The following is a 24,896-nucleotide window of genomic DNA, read 5'->3' as shown; positions in this document are numbered from 1 at the left end:
GTATTACGTTGAGTTTTAACCAAACTTGAACTAATCATAAGTGAACTACAAATAAATATGTTTCCATCATTGTCCATAAAACAAAATGAAAGTATCAAATATAATGAAGAATAAATAAATTAAACACAAATGTCATTGGGTGTCATTTCAAACATGGAAAATGTATATCTAATGTTTCTGAAAATAACCTCCATATTATGACAACATGTTTATGGATAATTGACACTGGAAAATTAAATACAGCAGTCAAATGCATTCTGAATTTAATTCTAAATGGCACACAACCTTGTTTGTTCTAAAGAAAAACTACCTCAAAACAATCCCCAAAATCGATATGCAGTATCTTTCCACTGAGTCTGTCTAACATCAGATTGGAAGGGTGTCTGTGGTTGGTGGGAAAAAGATAATGCACAGTTTCATTGAGAAAAAACAAAAAACCGATGCAGACAACAGCAGGTAAAAAGCAATAATAATTTTCAGTTCAATTTGTACCTGTCACCAAGCCCTAATATATATCCAACCATAGACATGACGGCCAGTGAGCGGGTGTAGTTAGTCCTCCTGTCAAACCACACCTGTAAGGAGAGGAAAAACTTTTGGGCTGATTCTTTTCTCAGATATTTCCCAATTTAAGTTTAAATTAAAAATGATTTAAACAATAAAAGAAAGTATCTTGTGATTTCAAATATTTTTTAAATTATCACATGAATTATATATCTTTTTATTATTTTTAGATATACCATAATGTGTCTAAAATCTACTTAAATAACAACATAAATGTAAAATGTGACTCAATACTATGTTGAATCTCATGATGAAGGGTCCAGGTCATATTTCAATTTAAATTCAAAATATTGTTTTTATATCATATTTAGCATATTTTACTAAAACATAGCAAATATGTTTTTATTGAGATACTGTAATGCAGCACTCTCTCACCAGAGGCAGCACCTAGTGCTCGCTTGCCAGAGGCGGCAAGTGGTAAAAATATGAGGAGGAGAGGAGGGAGAGCAGTGCAGCCAGTTGTGATGGCGGAGATGTCCGCTCCATTCTCCACAGTTTATGCCCACAGGTTTCTAATCTCGGTAGTCCCAGAGGTTCCAACTGGTGTCGGTCTGGTGTGAGTCCCGCCTGGCCTCGCTCCCCTGTCAGTATCACCCACGGCTGGCAACGCTCCGCCTGTGTCCCGTTACCCTCTCCGGATCTGCGGTGGTATCCGGGTCCGTGGCCTCCACTCGGGTAATGCATTTGGGGTCTTTGTTATATGAACTCTTATTTTGTGGTGTTCTTGGACTCTTATTTTGATAGTGTGAATGTGTTTCCTGACATTCTCTTACCCAGGTGTTGCTAGTTTATCATTAGTTTCATGAGAATTTAAGCCGTAATGTTTCTTGTGTTCCTTGTCTGGTCTTGGTCTTCTTGGATGTATCGTCAGTGAGTAATGTTTAGTTACTGTTTTGTTGTACTTTGTAATTCTTTAGTTCAATAAACACTGCATCTGGATCCCGTCCTCTTTGCTCTATTCTCTCTTGTAGCACCGGTGTTACAGACATGATGTCTGTTTGTCCATAAAATGGAAGTGAATGGTGGCCAAATATTCAAAGTGCCCAAAGCTTTTGGGTGAAAATATATCATAAATATTCATACACAGCGCTTCACTTTTTCCACATTTTGTTATTTTACAGCCTAATTCCAAAATGGATTGAATTCATTATTTTCCAAAAAATTCTAAAAACAATACCCCATAATGACAACGCGAAAGAAGTTTAAAATATGTGCAAATTTATAAAAAAAAATAAATAAATAAATAATAATAATAAAAAAATCACATGTACGTAAGTATTCACAGCCTTTGCCATGATACACAAAATTGAGCTCAGGTGCATCCTGTTTCCACTGATCATCCTTGAGATGTTTCTACAACTTGATTCGAGTCCACCTGTGGTAAATTCAGTTTATTGGACATGATTTGGAAAGGCACACACCTCTCTATATAAGGTCCCACAGTTAACAGTGCATGTCAGACAACAAACCAAGCCATGAAGTCCAAGGAATTGTCTGTAGACCTCCAAGATAGGATTGTATCGAGGCACAGATCAGGGGAAGGGTACAGAACAATTTCTGCAGCATTGAAGGTCCCAATGAGCACAGTGGTCTCCATCATGTTTGGAACCACCGGGACTCTTTCCTAGAGCTGGCCGCCTGGCCAAACTGAGCGATCGGGGGAGAAGGGCCTTAGTCAGGGAGGTGACCAAGAACCCGATGGTCACTCTGAAAGAGCTCCAGCGTTTCTCTGTGGAGAGAGGAGAACCTTCCAGAAGAACAACCATCTCTGCAGCACTCCACCAATCAGGCCTGTATGGTAGAGTGGCCAGACGGAAGCCACTCCACAGTAAAAGGCAATTGACAGCCCAACCGAAGGATTCTAAGACCATGAGAAACAAAATTCACTGGTCTGATGAAACAAAGATTAATCTCTTTGGCCTGAATGGCAAGCGTCATGTCTGGAGGAAACCAGGCACCACTCATCACCTGGCCAAAACCATCCCTACAGTGAAGCATGGTGATGGCAGCATCATGCTGTGGGGATGTTTTTCAGCGGCAGGAACAGGGAGACTAGTCAGGATTGAGGGAAAGATGAATGCAGCAATGTACAGAGACTTCCTTGATGAAAACCTGCTCCAGCGTGCTCTGGACCTCAGACTGGATCGAAGGTTCATCTTCCAACAGGACAACGACCCAAGGCACACAGCCAAGATAACAAAGGAGTGGCTACAGGACAACTCTGTGAATGTTCTTGAATGGCCCAGCCAGAGCCCAGACTTGAACCCGATTGAACATCTCTGGAGAGATCTGAAAATGGCTGTGCACCGAAGCTCCCCATCCAACCTGATAAAACTTGAGAGGTCCTGCAAAGAAGAAAGGGAGAAACTGCCCAAAAATAGCTGTGCCATGCTTGTAGCATCATACACAAAGACTTGAGGCAGTAATTGGTGCCAAAGGTGCTTCAACAAAGTATTGAGCAAAGGCTGTGAATACTTATGTACATGTGATTTTTAAAAAACATTTGCAAAGATTTCAAACAAACTTCTTTCACATTGTCATTATGGTGTATTGTTTGTAGAATTTTGAGGAAAATAATAAATTTAATCCATTTTGGAATAAGGCTGTATCATAACAAAATGTGGAAAAAGTGAAGCACTGTGAATACTTTCCAGATGCACTGTACACATCTGGGATGGTACGAGGATGAGTAAATGATGAGAGAATATTTGGGACGAACTATTCCTTTAACAAGTTTTGTGAAAATCACCTAATAACTTTGTGCAGCTTTATTCTACAGCACTTCATGAAGCAATAGCTCAATTCATTGAATAAAATGACTGGAATGGATTTTAATTGCAGCAGCTATGACTGTGATAGTCAACACAATATAGTCTTTTGACAAGAATGAAAGATATTGAATGCAGACCTCTGAACTGGGACTCTTGAGCCAGAGCAGTTTGGCCAGATCATCTCCTGCTGTGTTGTTCACTGCATGCTCAAAAACCTCCACCTTCTCCATCAGAGTCAGGTGATCGTAGTCAGGGGCCATCTAACAAAACACATACAGACACAACAAACAGCTTCACTGCATGTGGTTTTCAGCACAGCTTGAAATACGACAGTGTACAGAGCACCCACAAGCCACTCACTTCTCACTGCACCGCCAGCACAATGGAGCCCTATTAATTGTTCGGTCAAGTTTCAGAATTTCAATTAGAGGTATGTTACCCTGAGCATTATGCGGTGTTCAATGTTGAGCAGGATCTTCTTCTTCTCACGATAATCTCGAATCAGTGCGTGCAGTGTGTCACAGTGAGGAACCCAGCCAATCAGACCAGAATTAGTGGAGAGTGGGATCACTGCATAGCGCTGAATACTGTCACACAGAATAGCAACAAAACCTTGAGCTAAAGACTAAAAATATCAAGATGTTAAAACACATTTATGCCTGCAGAGCTGAACGACATATTCAATAGTCATGATATATTTCTGATGACTTTGTCAGCAATATAAAAGTAAACAACATCATTGATATTAATGCGTTTTTATTAGGGCTTTCATCTTCCTAAAAAACTGTCATTCGTTTAGTGATTCCTTGCCTCATCAGTTGCCAAGTTTTATTGATTTACATAACTCAATTCAAACTGTAAGGTTCAAATGAATAAATTCTAAAATTTGATTTAACTTTAAATCTACTGAACATGGCATTATCATACAAGAATATATGCATGTAACTATCGCTGTTTATTGTTATATTGCTGCATATACATTCAGTGAAAATTATTAAATAACATTCTTCCATGTGTTTAGTGAAAAACATGCCTCGACTATTTTTAACAACATTGCTAAATTTATTGTCCAGATCAATTAAATTATTCAAAAATATTAAAAATGCAATTCGCACAAAACAGAATTACTTGATATACTATATTTTCATTTTATGAGTTTAAAGTCATTTTGGCATTTTTTCTAAGGCTTATATAAACAAACAAACAAAAACAAAACAAAACAAAACATCATGTGATGTAACCATCTGGAGACAAATAAAATAAAATAAAGTCAAAGATAAAAAGCTGAAATTCTTGAAAAAATAGAAATTTTGGCATAAATAGTGCAAAATAATCTTTAATTGTAATGTCTTTTAAAAAATAAGCAGTGAAACATGTTAAGTTCAAATTTAAATATGATTTGATAATATTTTGTTCTCCAAGTCAAAGTCAGGTGATGTAACCAACATGTAGGTTGTAATTCTGAAAACAAAAACATAAAAACCTTATTTATTTTGCTTGCATTAAATATACAAAATTTACAAGGCAACAATGGCTGTTAAGTTTAAATGATGGTTCATTTGACTGAAAAAACAAAAAAATAGTTGAATGCAGCAATTATCAGGGCCAAGCACACCAACGGCATGTACAGAAGTGTCAATGAACATCAGTGATTATGACTTTAAGAAAAGCAGCATAAAAATCATGGGTAGAATTGATAAAATCTAAATATAATCCATTATAATGTTTGACCAGTAGGTGGCACTGTCACCAAACGTATTTGATGAGGTCAGGGTGTGTTTATTATGAAACACAAAGTTTTATGAAAACACCGCAAAGCATTGCAGAGATATAGCCTCAGATGCTTTTTTGGTGACGTGTCATTAATATTTTGGTGTGCTAGCAGAAAAAATGTTGAGGTGTTTTTCATGAATGGTGTGGTCTATCAAAAAGCTTTTGATAAAATTTTGTCAGCACTGTCCCTAGATGATACACGACAAATTTTGAGCAAATCGGACAAACGGTCTAGGAGGAGGTCGAAAAAGTAGGTTTTTTGTAAAATTCTAAAACCTATGCTTGGCCCCTAATAATAAGAAACCTAATGGATCCATTAGGTGCCTATGCACCTTCTCTCTGCTTGGTGGAGACAAAAGAATTCTGACACGAGTGGGGACACACTCCAGAAATAAGGAAAAGAAAAACTCACGTGAGCTGACGAGCTATCAATGATAGACTGGGAAATATTTGTTGAATGAATGTCTGGGACAGTATAATAGTTGACACACTGTCTGGGACAATAAAATTTGAGTTGCGGTCTAGGACCGTATAGATTGAAATTATAATTATATAACAGGTTGTGTAGGATATGTGATTACTGGTTGTTTAAATTAAAGCTGAAATAGCTGGTAAGGATGGGTAAAAATAATCGTAAAGATAAAAGAAATCAGTATGGAGCATGTGCTAAAATTATGTGTGGATAAGCATGGAGACTGCACAATTGAATCCCCATCAAGATGGATGTTTTCAATGTGGCTCATTGAGACATTGGGCCAAACACTGTCCTGAACTGGCTCCAGAGGAAAGTGGGGAGGAATGGAGTACACAACCAGCAGGGGTGGTGATGGTGATGGTGATGAATCCAGAGGGCGGGCCAGGGAGGGGCCGTGGTAGGGTCAGATATTGACTAATGGCGGAGCCAGGAGGGGAACTCAATGAGGGTGAGCAAAAAAAACCACACACCCACACACACACACACACGTGTAGTGTTTCCATGTTTTATGGTGACTTTCCATAGACATAATGGTTTTTATACTGTACAAACTTTATATTCTATCCCCTAAACCTAACCCTCACAGAAAACTTTCTGCATTTTTAGATTTTCAAAAAACATAATTTAGTATGATTTATAAGCTGTTTTCCTCATGGGGACTGACAAAATGTCCCCACAAGGTCAAAAATTTCGGGTTTTACTATCCTTATGGGGACATTTGTTCCCCACAAAGTGATAATTACACGCTCACACACACACACACACACACACACACACACACACACACACACACACACACACACACACACACACACACACACACACGCGTGTAGATACACCAGTAAATAAACATCATAAACCAGACAGAAATCATAATTATGATGCAAGAAATATTTCCTCCCAAAGTGTTGCCAGTAATAAAATTAATAGTGGCAGGAAAAGAAATAGTTTTTTTAGTACACTCAGGAGCTACTCAATCAGTGTTTAAGTCAAACGAAAGCCAACAATTGAGTGGACTAAGTATAAATACTATAGGGGCAGGTGGTAAAATAATGACAGAGAAATTTACAACTCCACTGTCTGTGACAGATAGTGAAACAGAAAAACAAGGCAGGAAACATTAATTTCTGTTCTCATCATGCTGCCCAGTGAATTTAATGGCTAGAGATATGTAATAGTCTGCTAATAGTTCAAGGAATCAAAATTGAGTGGGTTCCAAAACCTTACTCTCCAGACCCACCCAAGTACTGGTATTCATGTACCCTCAGATTAGATGGCCCCAGGTCGATTTCCCACACTCTAATTCAGTTGGCTCACAAATTGGTTACTGAGAGGGAAATCAACTCCATGTATCCAGCAGACCTGTATTGTACAGCATATGTCAAGTGCACGCCGGGCCCAGATCTAGATTTTGAGACAGACTGGTTCAGGCAGGGATATGAGAGGACTTTATTAGAAGGAACCAACCTATATTAGGAAAGTGATGGATTCTGTGCATTGTCTGTACTCAGAACAGGGGAAGTAGATAAGTTTATGCAAACCTCATATGACTCATATGTGTTCCTAGCAAAAAACAATTTGTTATTAACATTTTTATTGATTCATAAATTAACAGTTTGAAAAAAAAAGAAAAAAAAATATATATATATGTGTGTGTGTGAATCAATCACTTTTAACATAAAACCCCCACTATATTCCCCCCCCCTACCAAACTCCCACCCCACCCTGACCCCCCATGAACACCCCTGTGGTCAATAGAATATAGACACACACATAACAAAGCCCATAAAACTAAAACAACAAAAAAAGAAAATACAAAAATCAAGTAAAGTAAAAAAATAACAACTAAACTCTAAATTACTCCCTCCACCGCCCCTCCTTGAGATTCCCCCAAAAATGCTAAGTAATTGCCCCACCCTCGTTTTCGGATGGAGCACCCTCCTGAAAACGAGGGTGCTCCATCCGACTTCCATCCCCTCAAAATAACCTGCCTACCAATCATTAAACTGGTCAAAACCCAATTTTTTATGTACTTATCCTCCAAATTTATGACCTCCCCATATCCCAAAATACAGAGTCTGGGCAGAATGAGATTTGAGTGTTCAACACATCATATACAAAACTTTGCACCTTCAGCCAAAATTCTTGGATCTTACGAAACCCCCAAAAAACATGGGTGGTGTCTCCATCTCCAGCAGATGGGTGTCCTTAAGACCAAGCCAATACAATTTAGAAGCAGTGGGGGGGTGTGCCACTCCCAAAAAGAGTGCAGAGCAGGTGGTGCAGCTGTAAATATTTATAAAATTGAGATCTGGGAATCCCAAAATGCTGACTCAATTTTTCAAAAGATCTCAATACTCCACTCTCATATAGGTCACTGAGAGTATTAACCCCCACACAATCCAATCTGACCAGCAGAAAAGGGGACTATACATAGTTTAGGATTCAGCCACATGATCAAGGCTACGTTTCAATAAATATCTGAGTTCAACACTCTGGACACTTTTGTCCATATCGAGTGTAAATGCGAGATAACGTGGTGTGACTTAACTTCTCTAATTAGTTTGATAGAAGGCGTTACTGTGGCGAGATAGGGGGAAGAACTTCCTTTTCAATATAAAACCAGGGAGGGGCTCTCTCAGGTGGAAGCAACCAATAAGCCAAATGTCTGAGACCGAATAATAAAACTAAATATTAGGTAGGCCTAGTCCACCTTTGTCAATCGGCCTATGTAACTTGTTGAACTGTAACATAGGATGTTTTCCATTCCAAATTAAAGACTTTGCTATACTATCAAATTGCTTGAAATAAGAGGGGGGACATCTACGTACAGGGAGAGATTGTCGCAGGTAGTTGAATTTTGGAATACAATTCATTTGAATAACTTTAACCTTCCCAATCATCGATAAATGTAATGAAGCCCATCTGCACACATCGCTCAAAAACCTTTTATTAAAGAGTCATAAATAACTAACTAAATCACACAAATTTGCTGGGAATAATATGCCCAAATACTTAATGCCCTGTTTGGGGTACTGGAAGGTGCCTGGCTAAATAGCCGATACTGTGCAGTATGCAGTCAAAGCTAAAGCTTCGGATTTAGAAAAAAGGAAAGGAACTGATAATTCTGTGGAGGCTAGGGATATATCTAGTGGCGTCTGAGACGAATAATAAAATATCATCTGCGTAAAGTAAAAGTTTATGCGCCACACCTCCCACGATCACCCCTAGAAAATCATCCTCCTTTCTAATTGCGGTTGCTAAAGGTTCTAGGGCAAGACAGAACAATAATGGGGAAAGAGGGCAACCCTGCCAAGTTCCCCTATTCAGAGTAAAATAATCTGAACTTCATCCATTTGTTTGTACCGCCGCTACAGAGTGTCAATAAAGTAACTTAATCCATCCAATAAAAGCATTTCCAAACCCATATATTTCCAAATCTTAAAAAGATAATCCCATTCTACCATATCAAATTCCTTTTCGGCATCAAGCTAGATGGCAGCGACCAGAGCCTGATCATTTGCCACTGACCACATTATATTAATGAAACGCCTAATGTTGTCAGAAGAGCTGCATCCCTGAATAAACCCCACCTGATCTATATGTATAAGAGATGTCATAACTTTACTTAATCAGTTAGCCAGAATGTTTGCCAACATTTTTACATCTAGCTGGATCATGGAAATTGGTAACTTTTACACTCGCTTGGATCTTCGTCCATTTTAAGAATCAGAATGATCCAGGCTTGTGTCATGGTTGGCGGAAGCTTTCCATTCTTTAATGATTACAAACTTCTAAAAAAAGTGGAGCCAGTTCTGTAGCATAAGATCGAAAAAATTCTGTGGCAAAGCCATCTGGCCCCCGGAGCCTTAATTAGCTCATCAAGCTGCCTCAAGGTTATCTCAAAATCAAGAAAATTATTTTTGCTCAATAATCAGTTTAAGGAGTTCTAATGGTTCCACAAAATTTCTAATATCTTCATCAGTACACGTGGAACTATAAAGATCAAGATAGAAGTCTTAAAAGGCATTATTAATATCATTGGATGAGGTAAAAACTTCACCACCAGCAGATTTCACTAAGGGAATGGTAGAAAAAGACTCTCTCTGCTTTATATATCTAGCCAAAAGCTTTTCTGCTTTGTCCCCTTCATTATTTATCTTGCCCTGAATAACCAAAACTCCACTTTCCGTGACAAAATAGTATTATATCTGTATTTCAAACAGGTAAATTCTCTGAGGCCATCAGACGACATTCAGGACTTCAGCTCAGCCTCGGCACTTTTGATATTCCCTTCCAACTCCATGAGTTCTAGTTTTTTTGGTGAATGAGAAATATTGTATGATCCAACCTCTAAGAACTGTCTTAAGTGCCTCCCAAGTCATACCCACAGAGTATACTGAGGACCAGTTGGTCTCCATATAAACATTGATTTCAGCCTTTATGAAAACATTTGTTGGAAATCAGGATTTTGCTAAAGGCATATATTAAAGTGCCAACTAAATGATTTATTTTTCTCTGTATGTGGCAACACCTCTAAACTCACCAGGGTGTGATCTGATCCGATGTATCTATATGGTTCTGTGATCTGATGTTTATATATATATATATATATATACAGTGAGGAAAATAAGTATTTGAACACCCTGCTATTTTGCAAGTTCTCCCACTTGGAAATCATGGAGGGGTCTGAAATTGTCATCGTAGGTGCATGTCCACTTTGAGAGACATAATCAAAAAAAAAAAATCCAGAAATCACAATATATGATTTTTTAACTATTTATTTGTATGATACAGCTGCAAATAAGTATTTGAACACCTGTCTATCAGCTAGAATTCTGACCCTCAAAGACCTAGTCTGCCTTTAAAATGTCCACCTCCACTCCATTTATTATCCTAAATTAGATGCACCTGTTTGAGGTTGTTAGCTGCATAAAGACACCTGTCCACCCCATACAATCAGTAAGAATCCAACTACTAACATGGCCAAGACCAAAGAGCTGTCCAAAGACACTAGAGACAAAATTGTACACCTCCACAAGGCTGGAAAGGGCTACGGGAAATTGCCAAGCAGCTTGGTGAAAAAAGGTCCACTGTTGGAGTAATCATTAGAAAATGGAAGAAGCTAAACATGACTGTCAATCTCCCTCGGACTGGGGCTCCATGCAAGATCTCACCTCGTGGGGTCTCAATGATCCTAAGAAAGGTGAGAAATCAGCCCAGAACTACACGGGAGGAGCTGGTCAATGACCTGAAAAGAGCTGGGACCACCGTTTCCAAGGTTACTGTTGGTAATACACTAAGGCGTCATGGTTTGAAATCATGCATGGCACGGAAGGTTCCCCTGCTTAAACCAGCACATGTCAAGGCCCGTCTTAAGTTTGCCAATGACCATTTGGATGATCCAGTGGAGTCATGGGAGAAAGTCATGTGGTCAGATGAGACCAAAATATAACTTTTTGGTCATAATTCCACTAACCGTGTTTGGAGGAAGAAGAATGATGAGTACCATCCCAAGAACACCATCCCTACTGTGAAGCATGGGGGTGGTAGCATCATGCTTTGGGGGTGTTTTTCTGCACATGGGACAGGGCTGACTGCACTGTATTAAGGAGAGGATGACCGGGGCCATGTATTGCGAGATTTTGGGGAACAACCTCCTTCCCTCAGTTAGAGCATTGAAGATGGGTCGAGGCTGGGGCTTCCAACATGACAATGACCCGAAGCACACAGCCAGGATAACCAAGGAGTGGCTCTGTAAGAAGCATATCAAGGTTCTGGCGTGGCCTAGCCAGTCTCCAGACCTAAACCCAATAGAGAATCTTTGGAGTGAGCTCAAACTCCGTGTTTCTCAGCGACAGCCCAGAAACCTGACTGATCTAGAGAAGATCTGTGTGGAGGAGTGGGCCAAAATCCCTCCTGCAGTGTGTGCAATCCTGGTGAAAAACTACAGGAAACGTTTGACCTCTGTAATTGCAAACAAAGGCTACTGTACCAAATATTAACATTGATTTTCTCAGGTGTTCAAATACTTATTTGCAGCTGTATCATACAAATAAATAGTTAAAAAATTATACATTGTGATTTCTGGATTTTTTTTTAGATTATGTCTCTCACAGTGGACATGCACCTACGATGACAATTTCAGACCCCTCCATGATTTCTAAGTGGGAGAACTTGCAAAATAGCAGGGTGTTCAAATACTTATTTTCCTCACTGTATATATATATATATATATATACACTCACCTAAAGGATTATTAGGAACACCATACTAATACTGTGTTTGACCCCCTTTCGCCTTCAGAACTGCCTTAATTCTACGTGGCATTGATTCACCAAGGTGCTGAAAGCATTCTTTAGAAATGTTGGCCCATATTGATAGGATAGCATCTTGCAGTTGATGGAGATTTGTGGGATGCACATCCAGGGCACGAAGCTCCCTTTCCACCACATCCCAAAGATGCTCTATTGGGTTGAGATCTGGTGACTGTGGGGGCCATTTTAGTACAGTGAACTCATTGTCATGTTCAAGAAACCAATTTGAAATCATTCGAGCTTTGTGACGTGGTGCATTATCCTGCTGGAAGTAGCCATCAGAGGATGGGTACATGGTGGCCATAAAGGGATGGACATGGTCAGAAACAATGCTCAGGCAGGCCGTGGCATTTAAACGATGCCCAATTGGCACTAAGGGGCCTAAAGTGTGCCAAGAAAACATCCCCCACACCATTACACCACCACCAACAGCCTGCACAGTGGTAACAAGGCATGATGGATCCATGTTCTCTTTATGTTTACGCCAAATTCTGACTCTACCATCTCAACAGAAATCGAGACTCATCAGACCAGGCAACATTTTTCCAGTCTTCAACTGTCCAATTTTGGTGAGCTCTTGCATATTGTAGCCTCTTTTTCCTATTTGTAGTGGAGATGAGTGGTACCCGGTGGGGTCTTCTGCTGTTGTAGCCCATCCGCCTCACGGTTGTGCGTGTTGTGGCTTCACAAATGCTTTGCTGCATACCTCGGTTGTAACGAGTGGTTATTTCAGGCAAAGTTGCTCTTCTATCAGCTTGAATCAGTCGGCCCATTCTCCTCTGACCTCTAGCATCAACAAGGCATTTTCGCCCACAGGACTGCCGCATACTGGATGTTTTTCCCTTTTCACACCATTCTTTGTAAACCCTAGAAATGGTTGTGCGTGAAAACCCCAGTAACTGAGCAGATTGTGAAATACTCAGACCGGCCCGTCTGGCACCAACAACCATGCCACGCTCAAAATTGCTTAAATCACCTTTCTTTCCCATTCTGACATTCAGTTTGGAGTTCAGGAGATTGTCTTGACCAGGACCACACCCCTAAATGCATTGAAGCAACTGCCATGTGATTAGTTGATTAGATAATTGCATTAATGAGAAATTGAACAGGTGTTCCTAATAATCCTTTAGGTGAGTGTATATATATATATATATTCCTAAAGTTATATATATATAAGCTATATTTAAAATATATATTCCCTACCAGATGGGTTCAAAAGTCTCCAAATATCTGCAAGACCAACATATTTACACATCCTGTGATGTCTCAGTGTTGCTCTAGGAGGCTTACACACTTTTGCTTCACTATGATCAAGGACTAAGTTCATCAAAAGATTAAAGTCTCCTCCCAATATTATATCATGAGGGGTGCCAGCAGCTCACAACATCCCTTCAAGATCTATAAAAAAGCCTTGATCATCAAAGTTAGGTGCGTAAATATTAGCAAAAATCAACCTTTGCCCCTGAATTTCTGCTAAAACATTAATGACTCTTTCTAATTTAACTTTAATGTGTTTGAGAAATTTGAATAGTATATGTTTATTTATTAGTATAATAACTCCCCTACTCTTAGTTGATCCTGCACTAAAAAAAACATGCCCACCCCATATCTTCCCAAATTATTCTGCCTCCTGCAGGGAAAGATGCGTTTCTTGAAGAAATACTAAAGAAAAGAAAACGTTTAAGAAAAGAAACAACCTTCCTTCTTTTTATGGGGTGCCACAACCATTTTTGTGTGGCAAAATTACATAACAGAAAATACTTTGTAAAACAGACCCCAGCCAACAGGCAGAATAAACACAAAGAACATATCGATTCATTCACAGAACTGTCTCGAAGGTGTGTTCCTCCACAAAACAAATTCCAGCGGACATAAAGCTGTTCAGTTTCCTCAAACAGACAACCAAGTGATCAGTGAGCTGGCTGTTTATGGGTTCAGCAGATGACGTAATAATTTTAATGTCCCTTAAAAATACTCCACAAAAACAAACTCCATCCAACAGGTGGCACAAAAAATGAACAGATTCATCCACAACAGTCCCGAAGCAGTGTTATTCCAAAACCAAACTTGCAAGGCCATCAGAGGCCTCAGCTTGAACACATAAGTGTCTTTTAATGTCTCCAGAGTCTGAGGATTTTTACTTCTTGGTAAGGTGTACCTCAAAGAACAAGTATGTAACTGGGTGTATCGAATCTCACCGGATTATAATATGAAAATAATAAAAAAAAAACTAGCAAAGTGCGCAGAGCTCATCTTTACACACGCCTGCTTCTCGCATGGCGGCATGTGTCCTCCCCGCAAAAAAACGAATTGTAGTTCATGGAAAGAAGTGGGTAATTGGGTGACTAGCTGCAACCATTCAAGCAATTGAGGGTTAGAGGGAGGAGTACAAACTCACACTCATAAAAAGCTTATAGTAAGCCCTTAAAACTGCAAATTCTTTGGGATGCATGCCGTGCAACTGATGATGCACCAAAACTGAAGTTATGTTAGTTTCACCCCTCCGATGCAGAACATGACACATGACCATGGTCTGTGAACAAATGACAAACTGGCATGGACGGACGAAAGACAGAGTAGTTTTGCGACACTTAGCAAGCCCTGACTGCAGCACCATACCTGGGTCTACCAGACCCAACTAAGCCTTTCACTCAGAATGTATGCAAAAAAGGGGGATTCATGACATCTGTCTTCCTGCTAGAACATGGTGGGAAACTTAGACTAGTAGCATATTTTCCTCCAAATTAGATTCAGTGGCTGCTTGGCCTCCCACACTGCTTGAAAGCCATAGTAGCCACCTCCATGGCTGTGCTTGCTTCAAGGGGTCTAGTAGGATATCTTAACACTTAATCTGTTTGTTCCCCATTCTGTCTCATCCATTCTGTCAATGGCTATAACTAGCAACATGGATAAGAATATACATAACTATGACAATTGGTAGCAAAACAATCATGGTAAACAATCGTCTCAGAAACCATGTGAACCTAGGGATAGGGTTTATGTACTCCAAGTGGTATTGTGAAATGACCTATTCTAAGAACTTGTTTATTCAAAGAATAAGGAACTATATGTTCCAGCTTACGTAAGCACATCCAATATAAGCCTGACTCAAGTGTAAGGGGGTTGGAAGACACTGAAGCTTCTTCCCTGGCTATGAGAATTAATAATGCTGAGAAAAGACTGCACTGTGTCCTGTGTGTTTGGAACACCGCTCACTCATGTGATTTCCAAGTGGAGAATTTCCATGACAAAATGTTTACCTCAGGTTCTTGCGTAAGGAAGCGGGGTCATTGGCCAGCAAAGTGTTCACTAAGCCAAACAGCTGCATGACCCTCTCGTCTTGCCGTAGGTCCTCATGACCCTTCAGGAGGAACATGAACTCGTGACCATTGCTTCCTGCAGGGGGTGGAAGAGAAGAGAGAACATGAACTATATTCAGTCCCAAGAGATTTATGTACAGGTAGGTCTAATGGATTTTCTCACACATTTTCTCATCCACCGGATGAAATGGTAAGTCTGATCACTTGCACTGTGTACACTGCCAGAAATGTAATCGGGTAATTGTGTAATTAGTTTGAATAAATTCCATAGATCAATATTTATGTAGTCGTCCAATATTTTGTTGAGGGGGGTCAAAATTACAATCATGGTTTGTATCAGCAAATTCGAAAATGGGTTGATTTGACAGAATAACCCAATAGCAAATTTCTCCTCAACAACCTGAATGATTTGAGGTGTCATTCATGTCTGTTGCACAAACAGTTTGGGGCGAGTTACGCAATGCTGACGTTTAATACTTAAGGTTAGGTGTTTGTTCAATTGTTCAATTATGAGTCAAAATAACAGTGATGCATACTTGTGCTATATACTGTAAAGCCTGATGGGTTTACTCCAGATTGTAATAACATTTCTAATTAAAAAGAAGCCTATGCAGTTCACAGCAATGTATATTTAACTAAAACAGCTGCCCATAGGAATTACACAAAAAAAAAAAAAAAAAAAAAAAGAATTACTGTCCAGCTACTGAAATGTATAAAAACTTGGCTAATGATCTCTGCATAAAGACTGCTTGACAGGGAAACAGGGACAGGGAAATTAGTAACAGAATTTATACATTATTAAACTGTCTTAAGTTCTAGCTCCCTGTGGACACAGAGACAATGAGTCTGTTCACAGCGGCTGATAAACGTTACACCAGCAGAGCACACATCATGAGCAGAAGGAGAACGCTAAGAAAGAAAGAGGGTTTGGTTATATGAGGTTAGCAGACTGATTCTATGTCAGCCATTGCAAACTGTTCCTTTGTTGTTTATTTTCTTGGCCTCATATAAAGAAACCATATATGATCGACTGATGATCTGAAGGTATCTTAAACCTAACTGGTTGGTGCTGAGCAATTATTTGAGATTGTTTGCAATTTTTACAGGATTACAAACTTTAGATTAGCTAATGAATCAATCCAATTTAGTGCAACCGATTCAATGAAAAGAAAAGAACAATTTGCACACAATTAAGAAAGCTTGAAAGTTTGACTCTACACAAGAGCAATATCTAGCAATTAAATATTTCAGAGCAGAAAACGAAATCATTTATTTTTTATAAAATATATTTATTTTCACTCTAGATTTTTAAATACATTTTAAGATTTGTCATTGGAAAACACATTTAAAGAGAAATGGCAGGAGCATTACAATATGTAAGCTCTGATTTGGCTGGCTTTACACATTTTTGGGGAGTCAGGTCATTTTCAGTGTTGTTTTTTTACATTCTAAATGTGAAACTGAATTATTTAAAACAAAATATCTTAGGAGAAAAAAAATTATCAAGTCAATCAGTCACCCCAATGGCAACCTACTACAACATTTACTAAATACAATTAATATCTTGATGAATTTAAAGGATTTTCTTTTTCAAAAATGTAATACTGTTTAAATAATTGGACATGTTGGCAAAACATCATTTTTAGTAAGTCAACCATCAAACTGGCAGCAAAATACAACCTTTAGAATGTAAAAATATATATTTACAGTTGAAGTCAGAAGTTTATATACACCTTAGCCAAATTCATTTAAACTCTTTTCACAATTCCTGACATTTAATCATATAAACTTTCCCTGTCTTAGGGTCAGTTAGTATCACGGTCCCCTGGTGTGTTGAAAAAGATGTGTTGGGATGTGTTGGTAGTATTTCGATGCTATTGACTTGAAGTTGGCTTTGTTAAAGTCTCCGGTCACAATGAACGCGGCCTCAGGGTGTGCAGTTTCATGCTTGCTTATATTTCCATACAGTTCCTTGAGTGCCCGGTCTGTGTCGACTTGTGGGGAGATGTACACAGCTGTGATAGTGACCGTTGTGAATTCCCTCGGTAGCCAGAATAGAGAAGCATGAGTAATTCCAGATCAGGAGAGCAGAAAGATAGAACGTACATTCCTCTGATCACACCAGGATTTGTTGATATTAAAACACACACCACCACCTCTGTTTTACCTGAGATGTCTTTCACTCTGTCCACTGGTTGCACAGTGAACCCTACAGGTTTGATGGCTGAGTCTGGGATCTCCGCAGACATCAAAGTTTTTGTAAGGCAGATAATGCAGCAGTCCCTTGTCTCTTGGTGGAAAAAGATCCACGCTCTCAGCTCGCTGAGCTTGTTGTCCAGAGACTGAAAATTTGCCAGTAGAATCGATTTGTTGATTTGAGCAACGTCTGATGAGAATGCCGGCTCTCCTTTCCCTTTTCCGGCTGCATTTCCGCGGCCTGGCTGCCCAGACAAAGGGCTCCACTGTTGTGTTTGAAAACAACAGGTCGGAATTGAGCTATTTAATGTCTGGTGTGACAGTGTTTGTCTATCATAGACAATAAGGAAGACAACATCCAAGACAAAAAACACAAGAATTGTAGACAAAACAAACCAAAAAACTGCAATATTGGGTCGGAGATGGAAAAGTAGCATACACGGCACCATCTTGAACTACTGTCCCTTTGGTTTCAGAGTTTATGCCCACAGACAAAATTCTGGACATGCTAGATTACACTGACCTTTGCAGAGTTCCAATATCAATATATGTATTTATAAATATATTGATAAATAACTAAAAACCTTTGAAATTCAGGGCAACAAATACTACCATAATATTTACTTGCAACAATTTGCTTTTTTCAGTTATTTTTAAACATAAATAATCTATCAAAACTGTTTTCAGATATAAAGTAATGAGAATGTAATGGTTTTATTTTATAGGTGCAAAATGTCACAATGCAAAAGATCTTAATGGTCCTAAATGTGGGTTTCATTTTTTATTTAAATTTTTTATTTGGGGTGAAATATGAAGTGGAGAGTTCTTAATGAGATTTGTGAGATTTTCTAGGGATACTGTCTATATTTGCCTAGATTGCAAGTTAATAGCTCATTTTAATTTGGATCTTACCCATTATGGTGAGTTTGCGTGGCCGCTGTTTGGAGGTGATGACCTGCAGCGAGGGAGCAATCGACTGGATGCGTATGATTGGCTGGTTTGGGTCATATGTTCCAGGCACAGCCAACTCTAGGTCACGACACATGAGGAGTTTAGGAGAGACGTACTGAAGTTCTAGAGAAGTGAGCTGTGGACAAACACACAGATGTGAATACACACATAAACAAACATGCAAAAGTATTGAATGTTACAATACTACTACAACTACGCAAGGCCAAATGCACAGATATTATATTTTAACCTACATCTAATCATATCTATTTTTGATTCACCTGTATAAAATCACTAAATAAACCCATTCCTGTTTGTAATGTTATGTTATAGAGAATATTCAATCTGGTTGCATAAAATACTTTGTCTTCTCAAAAACGTTGTCCCAAAATGCTCTCTAGAGCCCACCGGAGTCTCACTAGCAATGACACAGGTAGCAAATCTGGTTCATGGCTGTGACATTAACTCAAGGGTTTTGACCTTAATAAAAAAAAAGGGACAAGCCCTTCGATTTATTTTGCCATCATTTGTCTTGTTTCAATAGCAAAAATGTCAACACAGGAAAGAAAACTGGTCGTTAAGCCATTTCACAGGGTCTGTAAGACATAACTGACTGTGTTTACATTTTCATTATATTTAAATCCCACCAAAAAAAGATCTTAAAGGATCGACAAAACATCATTTATTCAGACTGATCAGATAATTCCGTCGATAATATGTGACATTCAAATTCTGAAAAAAAGTCGAAACCAGCTGTCTGGTATGTATTGGATGGAATAAAACCACATTTGAAAGTGTCTCATATCGAATTCGGAACAATTGTATTTTTTTAGTTTTTGCTATTGAGTTTTTGCCATTTACACGCAAGATCCAATGTTTGCTAGATATCCATGAGAAACAGGGAGCTGTAGTGTTATCCTTGGTAAGATCAGGAGAGAAAGTAAAACTGCACAGCAGGTATAGTGCCGAAAAACAACACCACCTGACATAACAGCACTGGTTGTACATCAACACAAACTGTCTATTTCTCAAATCAAAATAAAACGCTGTATGTGCACAGACAAATAAATGAGGCTGGGAGACTGCTCACTTTTCCAAAAGCACAACATGTATTTTTTCTGAACTATGATGATGATTTATGTCATTAGTTTTGGCTGATCTCAAGAGAGATAAACTGCAGGCACACCTGTGGAAGCTGTTTGGAGATCCTGCGGAACACGTGGTAGTACAAATCCCAGGCTTGTGTCAGGTCCTTCACGTTGCCTGACCGCATGTACTTCCTGCACCAGTCCTGCGCCTCCATCAGGTCGCGCCCATAAGCCTGAAACCACAGACAGACACAATTATAGAGGGAAAACTATTTAAATATACATCTGAAAACAATTATTAGCCTAAATTTCTCTCTTTTAGGCACACACTGCGTGGGCATGTTTGGAATAAACGTCACCTTGTACGGGCCAAAATATTTCTGTTTTATTAAACCTTGGTGTCCCCACAGAGAGCACATGCACAGACCATGTTCTTTTGGAGCTCATACAGTCCTAAGTCAACTTTATACTGATTTATTATCCAACATTAGGGAGTACAAAAGTGAGCACACACTCACTGCTCTTGGCTCTTTAGCTGTAATAAGCCATTTGAAAGAGAATATTATCACTCAGTAAGACCTAAATAAAAATTAAACTATGGATAATTTTATTTTAGGAGTTACAATTTGCACTAGTTGTAAAAAGCACCTGCCACACAGCTACAGTGTTTGCACTCATATAGTCTGATGGAAACACAGAAATAAAAGATAAAATTCACCCTTTAGTGTCGCTGCAATGTAGTGTCAATGTAGACGTTGTAGTTGTATATTTTTAATGTGGGCGGACCCGGGTTCGAGTTCCCCTTTTGTCCCACTTTCCCCATCCTGTTTCATGTCTCCAAACATAATATTTCTTTAATACTACAACTAAGAATAATACATAAAATGTTATATAAAAGTTGATTTGGTCACGGTGATGGTCCGGGTGTTTAGAGAGTTTTGATCTGGGTAAAATTAACCATGGTTTTACTATAATAATATTGTGGTATGATCCACAGTGTAATGTGTGAAATAATGTGATGATGATCCACAGTGTGCAATTAGGCAAATAAATGTGTGCTGCAGTGGTTTTCTTCAGGACCAAAGCACATGCATATGTTCTACTATAAAAGAGAAAAGCGCATTGGTTTCAGGCAACAGGAAGTGGTAAAATTATAATTTTTTTTTAACTGTGATAAATTCTTAGGTTTCATGAAAATAAATAAATACATATCTGAATGAAATTAACTAGTCATCAACCCATTACCAGCATTTAAAAATACAATTTAACTCTGGAACAACTGAAAGGTTCCCACCTTCTGTATTATAATAATCCAACTTACTATAATAAATATAAAAATGCTAGACACACACACATACACACAACACACACATGAAGACTACAATTAGCCATTATTATTCATTGTATGGGAAAGCTAGGACAACTGACCCTCTAAATGTTTTATTGCTTTATTAAACCTATTGCTTTATTTAGAAGTCATGAAATAGTCCTTAAATCACTTTCTTCTCTACAGTGAATTTCTATGTTGCTACTTTACTATATGTATACGAGTACCTGATTGAAGGATGTTTCTTTCAGAGTCTGTGGTCCTCTCTCCATCATGGCATGAAGGGGCTCCAGCACGGCAAACATTCCCTTGACATTCCTCTCTCCAAAGTACAGACGGGATGCCTCCTCCAGTCCCTCATGCCACATCTCATGCCACAGAATGGCCACCCTGATCAGCTCCTCACTCACCTGAAGACATAATCAGATGCTGTCAGGTCCTTTTAGCGTACTACGTCGACCTGCATATTTTTCTCTTTTGGCAGAGAAAAACTCAAAATGTGAACCTAATGACACATTCATGTCTTAGCTAGTCAAATCGAGTGTGTGCTCGTACCATAATGGCCTGCTGGACGAGTGTGTTGCAGTGCTCACACATGTTCTTCAGGATCTTGTTGGCAGCATTGTGGCGAGCAGTGGTGGTGGACTTTGAGGCCACAGTGAGAGGATAAATCAAAGCCTGTGAGAGAAGATACAGAGACTATGAGCATCTCTATGCTGCTAATAGATTCAATTACAGTTAACAAACAAACACTCAAGTGGCAACAAATCAGATCCTTCAAGCACTCTGGAATAGAGCAGTAATCGATGAGCACTTTGTGAGCTGAAAATTACCAACAGTGATCTGTGTGGGGGTGAAACAAGCAGATTCTTAAAGACTGGTGGAGGTTTGTGCTTCTGGAGATTTACATCATTATCAGTGAATGACATTTCACAGATCCTAGTCATTATGATCACCTCTGCACTCACAAAAAATATAAACTAGGAGCAAACTTGCTACAAATCTGCCGCTCGTTATTTTCATATGCAAATTAGCTTGTGATTTCGCTGCAAATGTTTGCCAGAAGTTCGCAGCTCTTCATCGGTAGTGGTGAACCTCTGGCAAACCTTTGACAGCAATGGACAATTTGCTGCAAATTTGCCAAAAAACTCATTTGCTCTACTAACACATTCTATCTTTACAATATACATTTATTTTGAATGTATTAAATAACTTGTAAAGTCAAAACAATCCATGTAAATCCATCCAAAAGTATTTGATCCATGTCAAATACTATTACTTATATGGTGAAATGTGTATTTAAGCAGTAAAGACACATACTGCACATCTGCTGAGTATTTTTACTTTTATATGCCATTTCTCAAGATTTATGTCAAGCAAATTCAAATTCAAATTCTGAATCAAGTTTAAAGTGTTTTTTTCCATTGTTCACAATGAACATAAAAATATACTTTACAACAAAGTACCACTCTACAATAACTTCTATTACTGGGTGTTTCTTTAACTTCAGGCAAATTCATGTCCCAGGAGTAAACGGAATTCAACTTTTTTTCAAAGGTCTCATTAAAACTAAATTGGAAACTTAGGAAAAGTTTATTTAATATTTAAACATTGTTGTGTGCATTTCATTGATTTATGTACATTATTGTGACATAATTTCCCCCACACCAAACAATTTTGTTCCTAATAAAGTTGTCAAAATTTAGTGTACTTGCTGAACAAGTGGACAAAATGTCAGTGAAGAGCATGCTTGAGATGAAATATGAGACAAGTGATGTTTGAAGAAAATTAAAAAAATTCAAGGTAAATATCACTTGTGAGCAGAATATTTTTATTGGGTGTCTTACCAAATCAAGCTTAAATTCTGACAAATTATGTAAATAGTATGTAATTGTGTGTATTTAGGATACATAATATGCTAGTTTTGAAATTAGCCTTAGCAAGACAAAATAGTCTGCTATTTAATAAAAACAAAAACAAAACATTGAAATAAATTAATTTGTATCAGTTTAATTTCCACCACTTAAATTCTATTAAAGACAACACAAAATTTAAGATGTACTGGTAATGACACTGTAGTGGGAATCTTTTTTTTTTTTTTCACTTTAAAAACAATAAAGAAAAATAGAAAAAAATGACAACATCTCCAATCATGCACATTCACTGTTGGACTTTGTTAGTGAACAAATAATAATTATAATGAAAAAACTAGTGAGAGTGTCAAAACTGTTTAAACAAACTTTACTTTATAGAAGTCAAGTCAAAGTTGAAGAAACCCCCAAATATTAATAAACATTACTACATTCTATAATCCCTAACACTTAATTTTGTATAGATTCTGGTGTGTTTGATTTCAATCACCTCAACTGCTCATGTTTCAAACTATGTCACAGAACATTGTGATATGAAAAAAAAAAGATGTCAGGATTGTTTAGCTGATCTTGAAACAATCACATGCTGGTACTTACTGCTGGCCAGTGTTAAATGTGTTTTTTCACTTGAGAGCAGGAATGAATATTTGACACTGTCTGAAGACAAAACATCCTTGGATTATTGTTGTTGATTCTGGCTGAAGTTACCTGTGGGTGGTAGCGTCCGATGTCAGTGAGCAGCTGGTGAATGAGACGTCCCACCAGTGCACGTGGGGTATCGATCCGAGCGATCAACTGAGGGATCACCTGATCGAGAAGAGGAAGATGATATGAAGATTGTTTGTCAAGGCTACAGACTACAAAAATAACTAGAGATCCACTGGCTGCTAAAATGCCAAGTGCCTTTTTTTAGTTGCCAAATTACACAATCACTTAATATAGATGTTTTTTCAGAAACTTTACTGTTGTAAAGGCCAACACCAGTGTTTCCACATGTCAACACTCAAATGTGTTCCCAAAAATCTCTGTGTGCCATTTTTCTGGTTCTTTCTGTAGTTACATACTGCTATTTATCCCAGTTTTTAAAGGTTTATAAATTAGGGTGTTTTTCCAGGCAGGCCCGACTCCAGTTCTAAGATGTACGGCAGGCCATATGATCCAAGGCCAACCAGTGAAGCCGGGCCAGATAAATAAAACTTGGCAAGAGTGCAAAGATGTATCAGATTAAATATGTGTAAAGACGAAATGAAGAAACTATACATTTTGTGAAAAATTCAGTTATGACTGAAATAGTGTCTCTTAGACTATGATCTGTCTCGTATCAGATGGGTTTGGCTCAACAATGCTCTGAAAAAAAAATTTAAGCCAGTTTTGGAGTTGGGGAAGGTACTGCATTTGCCTATGAAGGGCAGAATTGTCAAACTTTGTGTTAATTATAGTTACGTCAACACCCTTACAGTTTTTCTCCTAAAGTTCTGCATTACATTCAAACATACAATTGGTTTTAATTGTTAGACCAATGCTATTTAACCAAAAATGTTTACAATTTTAGGACTTAATCACAAATTAATATTTGAATGAAAATATAAAGAATGCTCCCCTAATAAAAATTATTCAATATATAATGATTAAGTTAATATAAATTATAATTTTTAAATAAATATAAATATAATATATGCAATAAATATAATAATTAATATAATAATAATATAAATAACACTTCATGTTCACGCATCAGATGGACCCTTTTGGAGTATCTCGTTTTGATTGTGTTGTGTCATAAACACATTGTTTTAGGATGCTCTGTCAAGATAAATGTAGTTTGAAACCTAGAAAAACACATCCCCAGACACCTGTTTTGGAGTTGCGCTCTGTCCTACTGTGTATGAACACAAGAACGAGTCACAATCATCCAATGTCACAATCACGCCAATCATGTACAGTACTACAGTAATATATTCATCTGCAGTATGTCTTTTTTGTTGCCTTTACAGCTGTGCGTATGCAAAGATTTGCACTTACTCTCCCTGCTGAAAACATGAAGGGGATACTTCAAGCTTGAATTGCTCCGATGGTAAGAATATTCCTTATGGTCTGAGGGCATGATTAATTGTGTTAATTATTATTATTTATTTTTGAAACAATTAAATCACACCAAAATAACATGTTAAATCAACAGCCCTAATATTTGTTATTATGTATTGTTTGGAATATAAATGTTTTAGTAAGATCTTTTTATTGAA

General features: G+C 38.1%; 1 protein-coding gene across 1 annotated transcript in view; it reads right to left on the bottom strand.

Moving 5' to 3' along the window:
- mtor (mechanistic target of rapamycin kinase) overlaps positions 1–24,896 on the bottom strand; it is a 270,641-nt gene that overhangs the window by 17,580 nt on the left and 228,165 nt on the right. The window contains exons 42-51 of the mRNA XM_052108415.1: positions 23,362–23,460; positions 21,338–21,460; positions 21,010–21,192; positions 19,554–19,688; positions 18,329–18,503; positions 15,161–15,296; positions 3,775–3,922; positions 3,473–3,595; positions 493–575; positions 311–383 (exon numbers count right to left, since the gene is read on the bottom strand). Coding sequence (XP_051964375.1) covers positions 311–383; positions 493–575; positions 3,473–3,595; positions 3,775–3,922; positions 15,161–15,296; positions 18,329–18,503; positions 19,554–19,688; positions 21,010–21,192; positions 21,338–21,460; positions 23,362–23,460 — 1,278 coding nt within the window. The remainder of the gene's footprint in view (positions 1–310; positions 384–492; positions 576–3,472; positions 3,596–3,774; positions 3,923–15,160; positions 15,297–18,328; positions 18,504–19,553; positions 19,689–21,009; positions 21,193–21,337; positions 21,461–23,361; positions 23,461–24,896) is intronic.

Source organism: Xyrauchen texanus, chromosome 37 (genome assembly GCF_025860055.1).
Source record: "Xyrauchen texanus isolate HMW12.3.18 chromosome 37, RBS_HiC_50CHRs, whole genome shotgun sequence".
Classification (NCBI taxonomy): Eukaryota; Metazoa; Chordata; class Actinopteri; order Cypriniformes; family Catostomidae; genus Xyrauchen; species Xyrauchen texanus.
Note: the sequence above shows the minus strand (reverse complement) of the source record. Positions and strands in the feature narration are given on the sequence as shown.